At 40.6% G+C, this 21,521-nt stretch overlaps 1 protein-coding gene across 1 annotated transcript in view; it reads right to left on the reverse strand.

Moving 5' to 3' along the window:
- Nucleotides 1-21,521, reverse strand: part of PKHD1 (PKHD1 ciliary IPT domain containing fibrocystin/polyductin) — a 237,982-nt gene that overhangs the window by 71,886 nt on the left and 144,575 nt on the right. Inside the window, exons 51-56 of the mRNA XM_030944782.1 lie at nucleotides 15,426-15,563; nucleotides 7,524-7,637; nucleotides 6,807-6,894; nucleotides 4,256-4,410; nucleotides 2,290-2,442; nucleotides 1,067-1,945 (exon numbers count right to left, since the gene is read on the reverse strand). Coding sequence (XP_030800642.1) covers nucleotides 1,067-1,945; nucleotides 2,290-2,442; nucleotides 4,256-4,410; nucleotides 6,807-6,894; nucleotides 7,524-7,637; nucleotides 15,426-15,563 — 1,527 coding nt within the window. The remainder of the gene's footprint in view (nucleotides 1-1,066; nucleotides 1,946-2,289; nucleotides 2,443-4,255; nucleotides 4,411-6,806; nucleotides 6,895-7,523; nucleotides 7,638-15,425; nucleotides 15,564-21,521) is intronic.

Genomic DNA, 21,521 nt, shown 5'->3' on the forward strand with positions numbered 1-21,521 from the left:
ACTGAAAGAGAAAAAACAAAAAGCAAGAGTATGTAATACGTTTTCATTTGAATAAGCAAGAACCAGTTAAATAACAACCTGCCTTGGATGATTTTTCAATTTGCCAGAGATTAATATAAAACAAGCAGGGTGTGATGACACATACTTAGCTCTGGCACTCAACTCTTATGCAGCTCCAAAATCCATATTGTGCCATGAATTTTTTGTAAGATTCTGTGCAAGTCTATTTGTCTTTCTCTATCTCTCTTACTCCTCAGTAAAAAGGGGATAATGAATTTTCTTACAAAAGTAAGTAGCAATGAGGAGTAAAGACATGGAAAGCAGTGAGGTATTTTAGATCCCACCATTGCAACCAGCCATCAGGGTTCTGCTGTATTCAAATATTGTTCTGGAGACTGAAAAATTCATTTGAAACAAAGATCCAGGATACATAACAGACTTCTATTCCTCTTGTGCAATCTCTTATACCAATAAAGGTCATAACTGCTTCTGTGAGTTGTAGTTCCTATGTTCTGTGACAATTCTATCCAAAGTGTGATATTCACTTCTCAGATTTGGTATCTTTATTTAGGTGGAGACAACTGTGGGTCAGAGAGATGAATCAATTGGAAAAGTAACACAGAAGGAAGTTATGTGTGAGGTAGAATGTATACATTAGCATGAGACATAATCGTGGAATCACAGAATCCAAGAATGGTTTGGGTTGGAAGGGACCTTAAATATCATCTCATTCCACCCCTCTGCTATGGGCAGGGACACCTCCCACTATCCCAGACTCATTCAAGCTCCATCCAACCCAACCCTGAATACCTCCAGGGATGGGGCAGCCACAGCTCCTAGGGCAAATAAGTATCCTGCAGTAGATTCAGGAAGTGAAAAATATCAAATAATATTTTTTTCTCAATTAAACTGTATCAGGTTGTAGAAGAATTGTGTTATCAATTTCACTGGGACTGATTTCTCCAGCAGTCCATCTGTGGGAGGCTAAAACCTCAACTGGAAAAAATGAAATGAGTAAAAGAAAGCAGTGACAGAACAGTCTGGCCAGTGGAGGCAGAGGACCAACCTTTCAGCTTCATGATTCCCAAGGCTTTTGGACAATGCCTGGTTTTGTGCCAGGGGTGCTCTGGCCTTTGGCTGGGAGCAGTGCTAAACGTGGGCCATAAAATCCCAACACGGCCTCTTAGAGGGTAACGTGGGGGTCGGTCCTGGGCTGTTGGATCAGCTGAGTGAGGCTGGATCCTGTCTCTGAGGCAGTCAAAAGTTGAGCTTGTTGCAACAATGACGGAGTTTTTAAGTTCTATGAATTTTTTCCCCGTGTAGCATTGCTCAGGGTAGGCACAGTGCACCATTGCCAGGAGTCCCACCGTGTTGTCCACCAGCACCACGTTTTCCACAATAATGCTGCCTCCAAGGTGGAGCATGACACCATAGTCATAATTCTTATAGGATAGAAAACCTGTGATTCTAGTGCAGGTCTGAAATCCATCTTCCTGGTACAGGTGAATGCCGTGGAGACTCGAATGGGCCACATTTCCATTGCAATATTCTCCAGCTAGTGAACACTCCCGGCCCTTGACATGGAAGCCAATCCTCTCGGATCCTGCCACAGCATTGCCATGAAGGGAGACACCAGTGGCCAGGTTCACCTTGATGCCAGCAACCCAGTTTAATGAACCTGCTGGCTGCCTGCTCAGAATAACAAGGCACCTGATGAGGGAATGATTTTTCCCTTCCAAATCAATGCCAGGTCCAGTGGTGTTGAACACCACGTTATTGAGCAACAAGATCCCACTGCTCTCGACTGCTTTAATGCCAGCTCCACAGCTTCCACTAATGCTGGATGACACCACTGACGACCCCTGGGATACGTTCCTGAATTCAATGGCAGAAAGCTGAGGAGGCCCAAAATTCAAAAACTGAACATTTAAGAGTTGAAGAGCACCTGCAATGAGATAAATGGAGTGAAATGAAAACTTATATTACATAAGAACAGGTAAGGACAACCACGTTAGCAGTCAGACATATAACAGCAGGTACTTTGTCAGTGTATTGTAGTGATGGGTATTTGTGAATAAATATATACAAAGTCACAGTAGAACCTCACAAAATACACAGCAGCCCCTCCTAAAATATCGTCCATATTTATGAATTTTTAGTGGTGCTCATGTTTCATATTTGCTGACAGTCAGTTTGTTCTGACTTTCATGCGAATGGATTCACACGTTGCTGCACCTCTTTCTTGGGCAAAACCGGTGTGCTTGATGAGGACAGGTGAATCTCAACTACCTTCAAACTCCATCCCACTGGAGTCTGTGAAGTGTCCCACCAGCATCCTCCCAGCACAAGCCACATCTGACTGGATCTGCACGTTCCGTGTGAGGAGCCCAACCTCCGCGGCCAAAGGGATGCTCCTGCCATCTTCTGTGTCATGGGGACGCCCTGGGGAGTTTCAAGAAAGCAAATGTGATAAGTGTCTATCATACCTATTAGCCAGTGCTTTGAGGGACATAAATCCTGACAGCTCCTCTGCAGAATCTGCACTGACATTCAGGTGTGTTTCACCCCCAGCACAATCTGCGTGCATCGACACAAAACCAGAAAGGCCACCTGCCCATCAAATATTCACTGTGTGCTTATATTTTGCCAAGATATCTCGTTTTTAGAACAAGAAGGTGCTAAACCTTTCCCCTGAGGTGTGCAGGTGCCAAAGCAATGAACAGGTTCACACTTCATTTTTTCCAAGCTCTGCGTGCTGGAGTTACTCTTCAGCACACTGCAGAGTTGATCTCCATGAATTTTCCTCAGGATCAGACTAATGTCAATGCCAAAACCCTCTTTGCTACAGAGGCTTGTTTGTGTGTGCTTTCTAAAAGGATTTAAAACATTTTTTTCAATGCCTTTCTGAAGGAGACTTTTGCTCAAGTTTATGCAGCTGTCTAGCTTGAATTAATCTCAGGTGACTTTAGACACGTGCAGATGTGATTTAGTTATCCAGACTGGTTTTATACATGGTGGAGAGCAATAGGCAAATCTCACGTGCAATTTGTTGTGTATTTTATATACCTGCTTTAGGGGCAGATAAAATACAAGTGAGAAGTATGTATTGTGTGTATTTTTCTGCTTTAATTTTCCAGAGAGCTGGGAGTGACTGGCTCATATGTGAACATTTCCTGCAAGTATCTACATTTGCCAAGGTGAAGCTCAGTATTTACCCATTAATTTTTCCATCAGTACTTTTTTTTCCTCTATCTAACAACTGCTCCATTACTCAATTTCCCCTCATGATACATTTATTATATCTACATCAGCTAAAAAGAAAGGCCTAAAATGCATAAACTACTGGAAATATAGTCGAGATGTTCTGTGCTTTGAACTGCACATTTTGTTTGAAAAATGCAATTGTCATAAAAAACTGTGCCATGGAGGCTACTGTTGATTAACACTGTGGATAATTGCAGAACAGAGCTCAGTTCCAAGTGCAGCTTTGATTACTGGCTCAGACATTTAAACATTCACCATTTAAAACATGATATTTCTGGATCTTTTTATCCATTACACTAGTTTCTGGGCCTACTGGCTGGAATAAAGATCAAATTTAAAAAATATTGATGTGCACAAGAAAAATCCTTGGTTTGAAGGTTCAGAATTTGACCTGTTAATAAAATGATTTTTCTTTTGTCAAATAGATGGTAATAAATTACTTTATAGGCTGAAATAAAAGTAAATAGGTATTAACACTGCATCCATTTTTCCACAGAAATATAGATCCCATTCAATCTACACAGAAAATAGACATACACAGATTTTATGTTTATTTAGATATTAGTTTATAAATACATTGTTTTCATGCCATGGAATTGATAAAATTTTGTATTTTAAACTTTATGAATATGATTATTTTGAAATTTGAAAAAAGGGTGGGGTTTAATTATTTTTCAGGTTTTTGACATACCATAGAAATTGTGCAAAGGGCCTAAAATCCTAAATTTCTTTTTTCCTTTGGGAGAGGAAAAATTATTTTCTCATTCTGTGAACCAGCTCAACTTGAAACACCAGAAAGTTTTCCCAAACAATTCAGCAGTGAATTGATTATACCCACAGAAATTCATGTTAGAATCAGCAAGCTAAAAAAGTATATGGAGAAAGAAATGAAGATACCACAGGGAAGTAGAATTGATCCTGTTGAGATATGAAATGGAAAGTCAATACTTCAGAAGAAAACTCTCAAAAAAAGGGAAGAAACATTCCTTACCAATGTGCCTGTGCAGAAGATGTTCATGAATTCTTATATTATGACCATGGACTTCTTTAAGTGTAACTACTTCAGCTTGGTGGGCTTCATAGGAGGAAGAGCTGATCACAATATCCCCACCTTGATCCCAATCTACTTCATCCTCCACAAAAATCCTGTAACACCATGATATAAACTTAATGTCATTACACTCACAAGAGTTAGGCTCACAGATTTCATTAAAAATGAACAGTTTTGCTCAGGGAGATCTGAAAAAAAGCAAAAAAAAAAAAAAAAAAAGAAGTTCACAGGCTATGCTGTAGGAAAAGCCCCTTTAGGGCTTTCTGCAAAAACAGATGTCTGAAATATGTGGGAGGAAATTAATCCTGAAGCATCTACTTCACACCATTGATTAACAACATATACAGTTCCAGTACAGCATTTCAGAGCTCAAGCTGCCTCCAAATGATATATCAGACCATTTTTGGTGACAGGAATATTCCGCAGAGCTGAAAGCCATCTTTGGATTTAGACAACAATCATGTGTAGGGTCTGCATTTGGCACCTAAGCTTCCACCAGAGCTTGTTGGCGCAGTCAGTTGTGGGTGAAAAGCAATTCAGTTCTCTGAATTGGGCACTTTGAGTAGGATTTGATTCCCTTAACAAGAGCAACTTTTGCTACCTGAGATATCCCAGGGTATCTAAAACATCAGCCAGCAGATGTGACAGGAGACAGGACTGGTTCCTGAAGCATTCCTGGAGACAAATGTGCAGCCATTGAAGGGCCCCAAAATATCTCAAAAGAGCCCAAAGATGCCTCAAATGGGCCCAAACCATCTGATTAGGTACCTGAATCCTGCCCTTGGTAGCTGAACATCAGGGGCACCAGCACTTAAAACTAGGCACCAGCACTTAAAACTCTGCTGGCTACTGAACATTGCACAGAGTCCTGCATTTATTTGTTTTAATCTTGAATTGAAGATCCCCTTTTATAGTCAAAGTTGTATTTGTAGTTCAGGGGATTTTTAGCTTCACATAAGGAAAATAAAAGTGCTTAGTGACAGCAAATGCATAATGATCAGTGTTCACCTCTATTTGATAAACATCTTGTACTGTTACAGGGTGACTGCTGCTGGCCAGGTGATGATCTAAACTCCTCAGGGAATTATTGAGGAAAAAGGGCACTGTGAATTCAGACAATGTCTCACATGCAGGATAGAGTGACAGAAGGGCAGAGAGAAAGGAGATTCCTCAAGGGATGTTGTCAAGTTTTTCCAGAGTCTCTTTCTCCAATATTTTTCAAAGATGAGTAGATTCAAATGAGCACTTACTATACAATACCTATGAATATTCAGTAGAGAAATCCACCAAAAATTTATTACTTTTTTTTTTTTTTGAGGAATCACTGCATATCTTCTGAAATGGTAGGAAAGTCCTTCCTAAACTGATGAGCTGATTCATACTGGAAAAAGATATAGTGCAGCTCCTCTCCTTCAATAAAAACCACTTCCTTCAGCTTTCATTTTTCTTCACCTTTCATATTCCAGCACTGCTTTACCTATTTCCTGTATCAAACCACATTAATTCTTAGCGGCTTTTGGTAGATTTTAATGAAAAATAGGGCATTGTTTTTGGTTGGGTTTTTTTCCCCTTTCTTTTAACAACTGAAACAACTCTTTGTGTTGTATTTAATGTGCATGCATTAACTCCAAACACTTGTATCTTAGCACCTCATGATATTTCACATAAAATATCTGGGCAGCAGCCCAGATCTAGCCTGGATCCATTTCATCCAAGTGTTTAACTGGCATGCTTCAGTCAGAATCTGCTCACTCTGATCTCCCATCTCAGTCAGGGAAGGAGAAGAATTCCCAGAGGGTGATTCTAAAGTTGCAGGATTTGGATCAGGATCAGCTACACAGCAATTCCTAAACAATTAATCTGCACTGAACATACAGCTCTGAGAGAGCTCACAACAGGTGAACCCTACTGGTGAGGTCTTTGTGCTTCCACTGCTCATCTTTACAGTCATTGCCCTAAATGCTGACACCTCTACCCTGATGGGAACCTTCCAATGAGGCTTTGTTAGGCCTGGCTGAAAGGCAGAAACAAGGAAGAAACAAGGAATGAATGAAAGGAAACAAGGAAACAAGGAAACAAGGAAGGAAGGAAACAAGGAAACAAGGAAGGAAACAAGGAAACAAGGAAACAAGGAAGGAAACAAGGAAGGAAGGAAGGAAGGAAGGAAGGAAGGAAGGAAGGAAGGAAGGAAGGAAGGAAGGAAGGAAGGAAGGAAGGAAGGAAGGAATTCTCAGCTTGATTCATCCTTGGAATTTTGATTTCTTTAGAATTAAAGTTAATCTGTGTTGGAACGGACCTTAAAGATCATCAGCTTCCCCATTATGGTGCAATTTTTTGTTACCTAGGTGGGTTTTTTTTCTATCTAGACAAAATTCAAACAGAACCCATCACAAAGAGAAAGAATAATGCAACTCACAGGAATATTAAATACAAGTCATAGCAACAGGAGCCAAAATTTAATATTTGAAAGCATATTTAGCCAAAATACCACCTTTCATTGCCAGGAGCAACATTAGTTCCCAGATGTGTCCAAGGCATCTTAGGATAAGCGCTATAAATTTGTACCTGTCCATAAACTCCTGGGAAAAAAAAAAAAAGAAAGAATAGAAGGAGGATTTCAAAGGTTAAACAAAAAGAGGCTTGAGTAGAACTGAAGCAATAACTAAATATATGGAAATTTTTATATTTATTAAAGTATGTTTCTATATTTTATGAGAAGTGTAAGAACAGCACAAAGACTTCACTCAAAATACAAAGTGAAGGATAAATAAGTCCTCAATAAAGTAAAATGACCATTGCATGTACAGGCAAGAGAGGGGATTTTACCACAGAAGTCTCATTGACACAAATTAGAATTGAAGGAATTGCAGACAACAATATCTACCATAAAAAAAATCTAAGTAAAAAAATTAGGTAAAAACTCCGGGAATGAAAGGTACAAAAAAATTTATGTGGCTATTATTAATCTTTCTGGACAATGAACTTTTTTTCCCCCCTCTGGAAAAGGGATCCAAAGCCAGAGGACAAATCCAAAATACAGAAACTTTTCATAGGGATGATATGTCCCAGGAGATTAAATGTTAGCTGTAAAATATGTGTACCTTTGTTTGAGGTTTATCTGTACAAAAGAGTAACAGTCTCAACAGTGGTAGATTTGGATATTACCAAAAATTAGTTTCCTATGAAAAGTGGAATTCATGTTTCATACCAATATTCCCTGGGTGCACATTTATATCCTCAAGACGATCACAGAAAATCCTTTCAGAAGCCCGAAGAAGGAACAGCAGCTTTAAATCCCTTTCTAGGGGATGTTTCAAAGAACCTGCAATAAAGGCAACACAGCATCAAACCCACCACAAAAGTATCCATGGCTTCTGTGATGCTGAAAATAGGAGGGAAACTGTGGGGGGGGGGGAATATGTGTGAATCTGATTTTAAAGAAATACCTAAATGGCTGAATTAATATTTCCTTTCTCAACCAGTTTTTGCCTTTTTGCTCCTTCATCAGTTGAAAGGTAATCTCATGCAGCAAGGATGAGAAAAATGGAAAGATTGAGGGGAAAAAGAAAATTTAGGGAAAAAGAAAATTTAGGGAAAAAGAAAGTGCCCAAGAAGTTTTGGTGATAAGTCTGCACAGTAAACTATATTTCAACTTTGCCTTCATTTCTTTCACCAAGGGTAGTTTACAGTTTCAGAGAAAAATGGCCCAGCACTAAACAGAGACTAAGGAGGAAAAAGTAGGACAGTTTTTGCCCTGGAGAAATGTATGCGGAGTCCAGTAAAGGAGTTCAACGTTCCTTTAAAATTAGAGATTAAATCAATTATGCAACAGAAAACTGCAGCAGATGTAGAACTAAAATATATATATGTATCTGTACAAAATTAGCTGGCCTGTCATGTTCTTTTAATATTTAAAAATTACTAGTTTGGAAAAGAGAGCTGATTTTGTATCCTAAAGAAACACTTCGCTCCAAGAGTCTTTTTTTATTTAAGTGAAATCAATAAAACAATTAATTGTTCCCCACCAGCATCTGACTGATAACTGAGGATATTTAAATTCTCTGTACACTTTTTTAATGGGTAAAAGGCAAACAGTACAAGACTTGCATGTTCCCCATCTAATATATCTCACACTAGTGAACACTTATATTCTCTGGGGACATGGAGGGAATTATTTTCCAGTGTCCATCGTCCACCCAATCCAGGTTTGATTTCCTTATTTAAACTCCCATAACTGCATTTTGAACAGAGGAAAAGCAGGAATTAGGTTGTTTCCAAATATGCTTTCACAATTTCTCATGTTTTTTACTCGTGGTTACAAAGCATTTACTATTATAGTTAAGTCAGTTAAAACCATCTCATATATCCAAATCTCAGCTCAGTTTTAAAACAATTTTTAAGTAGGCTTCCAGACTTAACAATCACATACAAAGGATTGGAAATGGGGATTCTATAGCATGAATTTGAAGTTCTCCCTCCCTTAAAAGATTTACAGCTACATTTAGCTAAAAATCATAAATTTTAGTCCAAAAAAGTACAACATATCAAGAAATTTTTCCCTTGTTAAAAAAAAAAGCCAAAAGCACAAAAATAAAAGATACAGTCAGAGTGAGAAACAAAGGTCATAATAAAACTATTTATAATGGAAAATAAAATAAAACTTAAAAGGGATGATAATATTCACAGAAATTCTTCTGTGGCTGGAAACTGTAATTAGTAAATGACACAAAAGAACACAGTAGTCATCAATTAGTAGAAAAATTCTGCTTCTTTTAAGAATATTTAGAAGAAAAATAGGCTTAATACTTGCTTATTGCCATCAATAGTTCCATGGGTTTAAATCAATGGATTTCAGTAACTTGAATGCAAGTGCTAGCAGAGAGTTTTACAGGGAACTCATTGGACTCTTAAGGTGGACTCTTCAATAATTTTGGGATCACTCATGATGTCTGAGGATCCTTGAAAAAAGCTAATATTGTGCCACTATTTCAAACAAAGATAAAAGTAAGAGCCCCAGGTAATTACAGGCCTGTCAACTTGACACTGATTCTGGGGGAAAATAAATAAAAATGGAATGTCCAACTCTGAACACAATTAATAAATCATTAAAGGTGGATGATATAATTAATGCCAATCAACCTGCTTTTATAGAAAAAAGGTCCTGTGAAACTTCCTTGTTATCATTTCCTAATGAGATTACAGGTCTAGTTGATAAAGATAATATCTTTGATATCATATAATTGGCTTCTCCAAGGCTCTTGGCTTAGTAGCACAAAACTTTGTGATTAACAAACTGCACGAGTGCAGCAGGAACATGGCACACACTAATTTACAGCCTGAGTGACTGGAATGGGGATGTGGACTCAACCAGATCTGGTCCTGCCAACCCTCAACCCTGTGGCATTCCATGTTTTATTAGGGACCCAAATTTGTGTGGGGATGCTGAAAGTAAGCAGATAAACTGACACAACTGGAGAGAACAATTGCAAGGATGCTCTAGGAAAGTCAGCAGGAATTTAGAAGTGAGGAATTAGGAAAAAAGTGAAGAATGCTCTAGGGGACCCTGCTTGATCAGGGTGTTTGGATTAGATGACCTTCAGTGATCCATTCCAACTTTACCCATTCTGCGATTCTCTAATATTGAATATAATAAGGCAAGAGGTCTTGAAAAGGTAAGAATATCTCTGGGAATGAATGGGGAAGAATGAAAAACAAAGGGAAAAGCTGAGTAAGGTCTCAGATACACACTAAATCTAAATACATTCCAGCAGAATGGCCTATGAAAATGAAGATATGGAAGCAGCAGCTACTTCAGCTTACTCATAAGGGGACTCCAAAATAGTTGATTCACACAAGTCACAGAGCTGGGTAAGTTTCAGAACATTATGAAGTAACTAGCAATGAAATCACAGCTCTTGTAATAAGTAATTTTGTTGGCTACAGCAACTTGCCACAAACAGCAGGAATCATGATTTCTGCTACACATAAGTGAAGGGCCTGGGCTTTAAGTGTCCATCTTTGGACTTTGATTGTGAAAATTTCAGATTTCTTGTCCCACTTTTCTGTGGTGAGCAAGTCCTACATAAGACTACACCAAGCTGCCCAATTCCCCATCCTACATGAGATGAGTGGAGATGGATTCCCTTTCATGCTCCTACTCCAGCTGGAAGCCTTGGCAATTTGATGAGCAACCTGATTGATCATAAAGTGAAATATTAATGTGCTTGCTGCTGGCAGAGAACCAGGAAAAAGGATACTTGCAACCTGGAAATTATCAAAAGGTGGAAATGTCTGGTGAGATGTGCAGGAAAGGTCAGGAGGCACTAAAAACAGAGGCAGGGCTCCCTCAAATATGTGTTCTTCCAATTGCACTACACAATGCAAAAACCCCCAATCATTTATGATAATCCTGTGTTAATAAACAACCTGATGTGTTAATAAATTCACCACTGATATGCACTGTCCTGAAGAAGTGTCAGATGCAAATGTTGAGATTGTACCACAGATCTGTTAGTACAATGGTTTCAGCTGGTTCAGAATCCTGCATCAGATCTAACCCCTGGAGAGGAGAAAACCTACTAAAAGAAAAAAGGAGGGAATAAACAGGAGAACAGAAATAGAGATGTGTTTTTTCTACCCAGATTTTAATTTATCCTGGACTGTGGTCTGGATCTAGTTTGTTGAGTTTTAAAGTCATTTTCCATTGTTTTCATATTTCAGCTCTGTTCCAGATGTTCCTCCTGACAGATTTTTGCTGTATTGTTTGGGGTTTTGTGCCATAGCAAAACCCACTCAACTCTTTCCTAGAATAGTGGGTGTTTCCTCCCTTCTAGCCTTCTCTTTTTTCACAACATAACACTCTGCAACAGCTGTTGCATATAAGAACAACGAGATCTCTGAGCTCAATCTCCTCCCTTCACCCAGCAAACAGAATTTGCTGCATATCTTGCTGGGACCGTCTCCTCTATCTCTGTTTCCTGAATCCAAAACTTCTTGGACCCTAAGTACCCAGCTATTTTGAAAACTGTGTCATATTTTCACCAGAAAGTCTGAGGAGCTTTTATTCATGATCAATACACAGCTGGACAGCACCTACTGTTGGTTCTCTTCTGGAGTTTCCTTCAGGTGTTCAGGCTGCACTCTGGAAAGCAGCCTGGAATAGCAGCCAAACAAGGAGACCTCGCTTGGTTGCTTCTTTCTGCCAAATGTACAGAAGATTTCAGAAGTCCTCAGCTCCACATCTCCACAGCTGTGGAGTAGGAACCAGCAGCCAGAAGTAGGGGGTGAATGAGGAATAGGTGGTGACACGAGTAGGATGGGATCTGAGAGTCCCAGTGCCCTACAAATCCTCTCTGGAAGATGGTAGATATAAGACAGGGATAAATGACTGAAGAGTGGGACTTGTAAGCAGCAGTTGCAGGCAGGGGGAGACTCCTGAGGATGTCCAGAAAGAGAGAGAATATTTATAATTAGGCAACTGAACCATATTTCTGGGGAGAATCATATACCTACATTCAGAGGTTTTTATGTAGATTTTTTAATGGGGTTTTTTAAATGTTTTTTTTTTAATGTAGAATTTCTCTAGATACCTTTATCAACCAGTCCCACTGACTGCAGAGGCTGCACTGGCTATATTGGATAGACCTCTACTGGAAGAGCAGCTCATGTGCTGATGTCCACATTACACCTAAATTTGGGTGTCTAGAACGTGTGAACCAAATCCCTTCCCTACATGGAGCAATCAGTTAAAAGAAACTGAATGGCTTGGAAGGGGTAAAAGCCAAACAGGCAGAGGCTGAGGGGTTCAGGAAGGGAATACAAACAGTCATTGAAGGGAATACAAACAGTCCAATGAACTTTTCAAACCACTTTTTTTCTCTGATCCAGAATGAAAATACATCTTGTTACACCAACAGAATCCCTTCTTCATACAAGATTGGACAGCTGTGCAGGGATGATGTGTGACTGCAGGGTGGGACTCAGCCCACAGCCAAAGATGGGACCCACACAACAGAGGTGCTGGAGAAGTTGGAAAAGACAGTAAATTGGTGAAACTCACTGGTGCTCTAATTACTGCTCTTTATTTACTGCTAACACATGACCATTTAATGAAATACACAGATTTATCCTTTGACAAATCAGTATGGGGGTTCTTCCTGGAAAAGGGGAGGAATAAATGCATTAGAGCTCTTACCACAAGCAAGATAAGGGACATTAGAATTGTCTGGGGTTCCCTCTCCAGACAATCAAGCCATAAGCTAATGATGACCTTAGGCTTCTTGCCTCCAGTGAGCGACATGATTGACAAGCAGCCATCAGGAGATATGTGAAGGAGAGAATGTGACAAGTTGAAATAAAAAGAGAAATCCTATCTGGATAATTACTGGGCGAGCTCTACTATAAAAAGCAAAAGCAGCCTGCCAGCAAAGAGCAGCTGAGTGCAGTTTAGTTCAGGATGAGTCCAACAGATCAATGTGTGCCAAGTGAACTTCAGCATTTCCTTCAGCTTTATTGGGAGCTGAGGGCTTTGCTCAGCAGTGGAACAGGGCATTTTCTGCACATATTGTCTGAGTTTTAATGCATGTGGGTTAAAATGGACAGAATAATCCTAACTGAGAATGGAAAAACAACTGTGAGATGTTGAACTCATCATTTCTTACCTTGTTTTGACACAGATGTGCTAAAGATATTTAGCACTTCACTTTCTCTTTGAACCTCAAACTTCCTATTATAAGCTGGGAAAATAGCCAATATTTACAATATCATGGTAAAGAGAAATAGAAATAAATGGTGTTACTAAAATTCTACTGCAAACATCACCATAAAATAAAAGACTTTGAAGGATAAAGTGAAAGAGAGAAACTCCTTATCTTAGAGGCAGGACTATGAAAATAGAAATAATCAGAAAGTTTCCCTGGATCCTACACTGAAGGTCTAAGAGCACCCAGAGATATTCCTGTGGGGGTAGATTCACACAATTTCCTTTGGGTTTTCCAAGAGTTCTGACAAAGTTCTTTGTGGATCTTAAATCATCTCACATCTTCCAGGGATTATCATTCACATGGATTGTGATCATACATTAAAGAGAAAAGTGATGATTGACCCTGCACAGTCAATGGCGTTCCAAAAATTCTGATTTCCCAACCATCACTATTTTCTCATCCCAGTTTGCCTGAAAATTATCATTTCAATAAAATTAATTAAGTTCTTTTTATGGTTGATAAACTCCAATTTTACACTGATTTTTTTTCCCCTTTGTTACATATTTTCCATTATCATTTAGTTGCTATGCACTTATGGTCATGACTTAACCTTCTGACTTTGTTTTCTCTCTGCAGAGAAGAAGTGCTCTGGAGGACACCAAACCCAGATAGGATGAATTTCAAAACTGGTCTTTGTTCTCTAAAAGTTCAAGGGAATAAAATACTCTAGCTTTACCATAAAGCCTTTGTCTCAGGCCATGGAATTAGAAGGAACAGCATGTGGCTAAGATTTCTACACTGAAAACAGGGCATGGAGAAATTACACAACAGACAGGACCTGGGGATTTGGCTCACGTGATGCCGACCTGAGATCCTGCTCAGGCAATGCTCAACACTGACGTCCACATCTATTAAATCTGTTTACTAAACTGTCTCATTATCTATTTTGTGTCAGGATTTCTTTAGGGTGTGGTGGAGTTGGACAGATGGGCTTCAAAACCCTTCCTTCAGGCATGGAACAGGCAGGGTTGGACAGATGGGCTCCAAGACGTTTCCGTAAGGCCTCAAACACATGGGAAGGGAAAGGGGAAGGGAGGAAAAAACAGGCACTCCCAGCTCTACATGCAGGCAGAGAAGCCAGTATGAGATGTTGGAAGCTTGCAGAGTGTCTACCCACCCACCATCTCACAGCTGAAACAAGGACAGCTCTCCAGGAGATGCTGGACTGCGACTCAACAGCTGCAAATACCTGTTTGGCTTTTAATATCCATTACTACTCACAGATGTGCTGGAGGGGAGTTTGTGCAGCAAAGTGCCTCAATGTTTTTTTAATAAGTGTTTTTAGCAATGAACACATGCTTTTTCTTAAAACCAATATGAAACCGTATTTAAAGTGCAAAGGAGTCTAAGTAAGAAATGACTGACAGTCTTTTAAGTATATATATATTTTAACCTCCCAGATTAAACTTCCCAACCTCTTTTCCCAAAGAAAAACACAAGACAGCAAAATAACTTTTTTGGCCAGTACTATGTTAACTAAACAGTCCCTTGAGATTAACAACAAACAAATATTGAAGCAGACTTCCTCAGGAGGTGATTACACAAACAAATTCTCTTTTTAAAGTTCATGAAACCAATCTTGAGAAAGGTCAAGCAATGATCAACAATGTGATCCCAGCGTCCTAAGGATTCCTGTAAGTAAATATAATGCCTGGCTTTAGAAACCTTGATATTTAAAGGGAATTATGTGAGTAATTACTTCAGAGTGGAAAAACACCAATCCTGATTGTTGTAAATAATGTGGAACAGCCCCGGTGACTTTGGGGACTGTGAAACAGCTGGAGGTAGGGCCAAGGTGGTACCTTCCTGTGGTGCTGGTGCTCATCTGTACAGAGGGATGAGAAGAACAAGTGTGCTGAATCCAGCTGTTTCACACTACAGCAGGATTTCCAGGCATTCAGGGAATCCTTCATGACTCTGTTTATGTTGGATTTAAATATTTGTGTGTCACAAAAAGTGTCCTATTAATGCCCACAGGCACCAGGCATTTTCCTGAACACTAGGGCAGATCCTGCCCTGAGGAATTACTGTCTCATAAAGCAACCCCCACAGGGAGTAGGGAGGGCTTTTATACATATCAGATAAAATCTCTGCCCCAGTGAAACCAGGAATGAGGTGCAGTTTTTGTAACACATTGCCATTAAAGGAATAGGTAATTAGCTCCAGTGGATAATCATCCTGCTTCCCATGGATCCTGGGTGTCCCATCTGCAGATATCCAGATAGCCACGGGGCATTAGGTTGGACAGCACGTCTATGGTGACACTTTAAGTCATTCTCCACAGGTTTTTTTTCCTATCAAGAGCAGAAATAAACCCCAGGCATCCCAAAGATCAGCTGTTCACTCACCTACTCTCAGCACGCCCCCCAGCACCACAACACAGGCTGTGCTCAGGACGTTGCTGGAGTTGCTGGGGAACTCGAGGGTCCCCAGGATGTAGAGCCCTCTCAGAGGGGGAAGAGCCACATCCACCAGGATGGTCCTGTCTGGGAAAAAAAAGCAGAGGGTTGTTTAGGTCAGTGGCAGCCACCACTTGCCAAAAAGAATGTCAACTTGGCTTGAGTTTTGTTATTCAGATTGCTTTTCACAGAATCATGGAATGGCCTGGGTTGAAAGGGACCTTAAACATCTCCTTGTTCCAACCATCTGCCATAGGCAGGGATCCCTTCCACTATCCCACGTTTCTCCAAGCCCTGCCCAACCTGGCCTTGGACATTTCCAGGGATGCAGTTACAGTTTTTCTGGGCAACCTGTGCCAGGGTCTCACCATCCCCTCAGGGAAGAATTTCTTTGTAATATCTAATGTAAACTTACTCTTTTTCAGTTTGAAGCTGTTAGCCCTTGTCCTGTCACTCCAGGCCCTTGTAAAGAGTCTCTCCCCATCTTTCCCATTTTTGCCTCATGGAATGGAAGAGGACAAGAGAGTTCTTTTGAAGAGAACAAGAATGACAAAATGTCCCATCCCTGGAAGCATTCAAGGTCAGATTGGACAGGGCTTCCTGGAGCAATCTGGGATAGTGGAAGATGTCCCTGCCCATGGCAGGATGTTGGAACAAGATGAGCTTTAAGGTCCCTTCAAATACAAACCCTTCTGGGATTCTAGGATTGATGGCAATGGAAAAATATCCATCAGTATCACTGAGGTGTGCCATGGTACAAAGGGCCTGCAGGTCCCCACCTTGTCAAGAGCAGTGATCAGGGTGACAAACTGCAGCCACACACCATGAACTACCTCCACTGACTCTCTGTTACCACTTTTCCTTCTTTTCATCTTGGCTTTGCTCTCAGTTAGGTTTAGTGTATGAAAACTCACCTCTTCCTCACCATCCAAGAGGAAAGCTTTGCTTACACAAACACAACCTGCGGGGAGCCAGAGCTCACAGAACCACAGAATCATTTAGGTTGGAAAAGAGCTCTGAGATCATCTCCAGGTCCACCATGAGTTCCATTCTTCATTCATATTCTCCTCTAAAAATCAGTTAACAATAACCAGGGCAAAGCACCTTTCCCTCAGATCCACAAGGAGAAAGCAAGGGGGATATTTTTATATTTCAGAACAGAGCGGAAACTTTTGTGACTTGAGAACAATGACTACATCACTGCTGCTTCCTAAAGCTGCAAGTCTGCAGCCTGGGAACCTTTAAAATGTCTCTTAAGTGTTCCAAGTAGGACATGAGCAAGGATGTAAATGGTGGATCATTTAGAGGCAGCCCACTGCACAGAGGTGAATTCCACCCCCAGGGCCCATCTAATGCTCCTGGATGTCACTAAGAGCTTCTCACTTAATTGCACTGGAAAACAGCTCAGGCCCTGAAACTGTGGTTTCCATCCCCTTTCATTATTGACAAGAGTAACAGTATGGTGCCTCTCTCAGTCAGTGGGTGCTCCTGGAAGAAGAAAAAGCAAGGTGTTTCCCTAACAAGGGGCTCAATAATATGCAATAATATGATCTAATAATGGCTTTCATTGAAACAGATTGCAAAAAAAAAAAATCTTCAACATAATAACAGCCCTACCCTACACAGAGATCTTCTGTGACTCTCATTGCTCTCATAAGCATTCATTGCAAGGCATTGATACAAAAAAAAAGGGGGAGATTAAAGAACACACATCTTTTTCTGGTGTATTTTGACAGAGTGGTGAGAATGGGACACTTGAAACCGATTTTGTGTGGAATATAAGAACCATGAAGTGTCTTGGGAAGTGGTTCAGCTACTTAACAGTTTCATTTCTGCCTGTGGACATTGGCAACTGCTGTGGATGGGAACACAAATGACCACAAAATGGGTAGCACAGAGAAAGTCCTTGACAAAAATCATGTAATCAGGGTCTGGCTCGAACTATTTAGCACACACATTTAAGAAAATTTCCAAGCCTTGTTTGCAGGAAACCTAATCAATATGATTCTGTGAAAATCTACATGAAGTACACTCAGAATTTGATGGAAAGAAAATATTAGTATCATTTTCTAGTTTTTTACTCCTTGGTTCTGCAACCCTGTAGTTTCACAACCTCCAGGGAAAGGAAAAGGAAAAATTTATTTCAGGTTCTGTTTTCAGGCTTGGAGTTCTGGTTCTGCTTGCAGACTTGTTTGTCTCCTACCTACATATTCCTACCTTTATCCCTGTGAATCAACTATCGCACCTCTTCCTTTTCCCCTCTGTATTTTTATCCTTTCTCTCTGTCCATGAATACCCCAAAAGCCCAGGATCTTTGTTCTCAAGGGCTATACCAAGTACAGCAGCAAGCCATGGTTAATCTGAACCCCTCATCCCTAAACAAATTCCCTGCATCCTTGGGCTGAAACATCTTTCAAGCAGGCAAAATTTTCACAGCATTCAGATGAAGTAAGTCTCTAGGGAGCAAGTGCATTTTTTCCCTCTCTAAATCTTATGGTGTTAGTACTTAATGTATTTTTACAGGCATGGAGAGATTCCTGTCTGTAATCTCTTTACAGGACAGGTACAGTCCCATGCCCTGCAGAGCTGTGAAGGGAAGGCTCAGGATGTGAGGATATGAAACAGAGAGGAGAATAAAGAAGGAGATGTTGTTAAAATGGTATCTCTCAGACAGAAGGGGAATCTAGTTTGTGAAATCACAGCTCAAGAATGTGGCAAAAATCTGCAGTTGACAAAGGCCATAAGTATATTCATCAAACACAGGCTGAAACATTTTTACAAGGAAGAGAAGCAGTGCTCCCAGGCATGCCATTTATATGTCACATTTCAGTCTAGAACAGAGATTTTTTGCTGAGTTGCACATCTTTCTGAAAAATGTTTTATAAAGGAAATGCTGACTGCTCTGTATCTGTGGCATCATGTGTGTGAGCCTTGAAACAGAGGAGTGAGAAATTCCCCCACTCAGAGATATTTCTGCAAATCTTGAGTTTCCTCACTTTAAAAGGACAGCACTCTGGGATGTGATGCTTGGGGTGTGAAGTTCTCAGAGGGTGAAATGTTGCTCTGCAGAAACAACAGAACACTCCTTTGAGGGGGCAAAAATGTTTCCACACTTGAGGAGGAAAGCAAACAGATTCAAAGGCAACTTGCTTACAGAATACACTCATTTACCTCGTAGAGAGAGATATGACTTAGCAGCTAAAATAATAGACTTTAGGTCACTGAGCTCAAAGGATTTACCTTCAGAGAAAGATAAACTGGAGCTCTTTTCTTATCATGAAAATATTCATATAACTGCAAGAAACCACTTTCAGCAAGCCACAATTTGAGCTTGAGAACAGGGCAATATTTGATTGTACATACACTTTCTTCAGACAAAAAGCTCAGGTATGCCAGAGTCTTAATGTTCAGATGTACAATACTGAGAAGGCATTAATGACTACAGCAATGACACAAAATGCCTTTGATCAGCCACATTGCTGTATAAAACACCATAGCATGCCATTGAATGGAAATCAGGCACAACAGAGGAGCTATTATATGGGATACAGTACTCCAGCATTCATCTCTTCAAACAGAAAAACTTCAAAGAAAATCAAAATCAGAAAATGAAGAACAGAGTGAATTCCACCACTGGAGAGAAAAAAAAAAAAGGAAGATAGAAATTGCCAGAGGCTACATGATATCATATCAATACCCTTCAAAACAGCATTCCTTTGCTTGGAATTATAACACATTCTCCTTCCACCCGGAGCACACTGCATCAGGAGTGTGCCACCCTAAAAACCATAAACCAAAGCCCTGAAAATCCCAGGGCTTTGGGAAGCTAATGCCACTGCTGGCTGCTGGAATGGCATGACTAAACTCCTCTGGCTTGTTTTCAGTGTGGTGTGGCTGCTGAAGCCTGATGCATGTGACAGGTCCTTGTGGGATGGCTGTGGCTCTGGAGGATGAACCTCCAGGGATAAAAGCACAAGCTGTGGCAGCCTGAGCTGAGGATTTCCAGATCAGGCTGGAAGAGACTCATACCCACTGGGGAGACAGACACTGATGGGAATTGCAGCAGCACACCAAGACTAAAAGTCACTTTTACATGAGGAACCCAGCTTTGTTGCAAGTGAAAGTCATCCTTGTACTAAGTCTGTGAAGTCAAACAGGGCAAAAAAAGAAAGAACTTAGTACACAACCCCAATTCCAAGCTTGCCCAAATCTCTAGATATCAAGCAGACACCAAGCAAGAACACAAAAGCCTGGTTTCTAATATGTATATTTTGCTAATAGAGGCATTTTCTACCTTTTCAAACCTTCCTGACACCAGCCTATGAGGTAGCCCTAATGTTTCAGTTCTGCTTATTTTGTTAAATAAGCAAATTGAAGCCTTCAATAGCTGAATTTAGACAGTGCCCCAGCCCTCCAGTGAACTCTGGGAATCTCGGAATCCACATTCAGTCTAAGATTTCAACAGTGTCTGGCCAAACTCTTTCCCTGTACTTCTTCACACTAGAAGTGAACACTAAGCATCTATTATTTGCTTTTATGACCCGGAAACTGATTTATTATTTGCTTTTATGACTCTAAAACTGTTCTTTGGGGGCTGAAAGGATTGAGCCAGTCATGCACAGCATACCAGAAGCAAGCTCATGTCTTGGCTTTCAACCAGAAAATCATTGTAGATGGCTCCCAGAAGAGAATTTTAAGTAACCAGAAGACAGCAAGGAGAAAGACACAGCTGCATCTTGCCAGGAGTGAATCAGAAAAGCTTATTTTGGTGTGCATAGCAGCACAAAGTTTGGGTGGTTTCTAGAAGATTTGTTCTCATGAGAACAAACTCTTCACCTTTTTGAAGCCATTTGGAGACATTCTGAGTTTAGCAGGGTCTGCACAAGCCAGTGGAAAAGGGAAGAGAAACATCCATAAAATGCTACAATTAAACATTTTAAAATTGTTGATTTCATTTTAGACTTCGGATCCAAGCAAGGGGCTGGCTTTCTTTGAACTGGAGATTCAAACACTTGTGGCAGCAAAGCAAAGCATGCAAAATGGACAGAAAATTCATCTTGCCTAACTTCATTTTAGTGCATTTAGAGCAACAAATCCAGTTCCCTCATCACCTGGTGAGGACCATGACTTTCATTTAAGACCCTGTACTCGGTTGACTCCAATGCCAGTGAGTGTCTCAACACCTCCAAACCAGCAGGACTGAACAGGGAGAGCAGAAATAAAATAGAGAGAGGGTGACCAGAAAAGGCAGAGATTAAACAAAATTGGTGGTGTGATAGACAGCTTGTGTTTTTGTTCATGTCTTTGTTCTCAGGATAAAATCAAAGGAGGATTTCAGAAGGGCCCTGGAGAGGAGAATTTCTGCACATCACAGATTTCTGCACATCAACCAACACACACATTTACTCTGGCAATGGGAGTGAAGAGATTTTTTTATAGAATCATAGAATCATGGAATAACCTGGCTTGGAAGGGACTTACAAAGTTCACTGAGTTCAGCTCCTGGCCCTGCACAGGACAGCCCCAAGAACCCCATTGTGTGTCTCAGAGTGTGATCCAGACCCTTTCCCAGCATCATTGCCTTTCTCTGGAGCTCCAGCTCCTCACCTTTGCAGGAAACACAGAAGAGTTTTATTCATCGTGCATCACAAATTCATCCTTCATCTTCTACTCTTGATGTGATCTAAACAACAGAACTCCAAACCCTCAGCCAAACCTATTTATTTATTATTTTTTTATTCTCTGCTTCTGTGAAAATTGTGATTTGCCTCTCTGCCTCTTCATATCTGCATCTGACACATGATGGTGAGGAGTGGAATGTTCTGGTCTTATGGCAGTAATGGGCTGATATTGGTGAACCAGTTATCACAGAATCACAGACTCATTAAGGCTGGAAAAGACCTCCAAGACCATCAAGTCCAACCTGTGACCAATCCTCACCTTGTCACCAGCCCAGAGCACTGAGTGCCACATCCAGACCTTCCTTGGACACCTGCAGGGATGGGGACTCCACCACCTCCCTGGGCAGCCCCTTCCAATGCCTGC

Source organism: Camarhynchus parvulus, chromosome 3 (assembly GCF_901933205.1).
Source record: "Camarhynchus parvulus chromosome 3, STF_HiC, whole genome shotgun sequence".
NCBI lineage: Eukaryota > Metazoa > Chordata > Aves > Passeriformes > Thraupidae > Camarhynchus > Camarhynchus parvulus.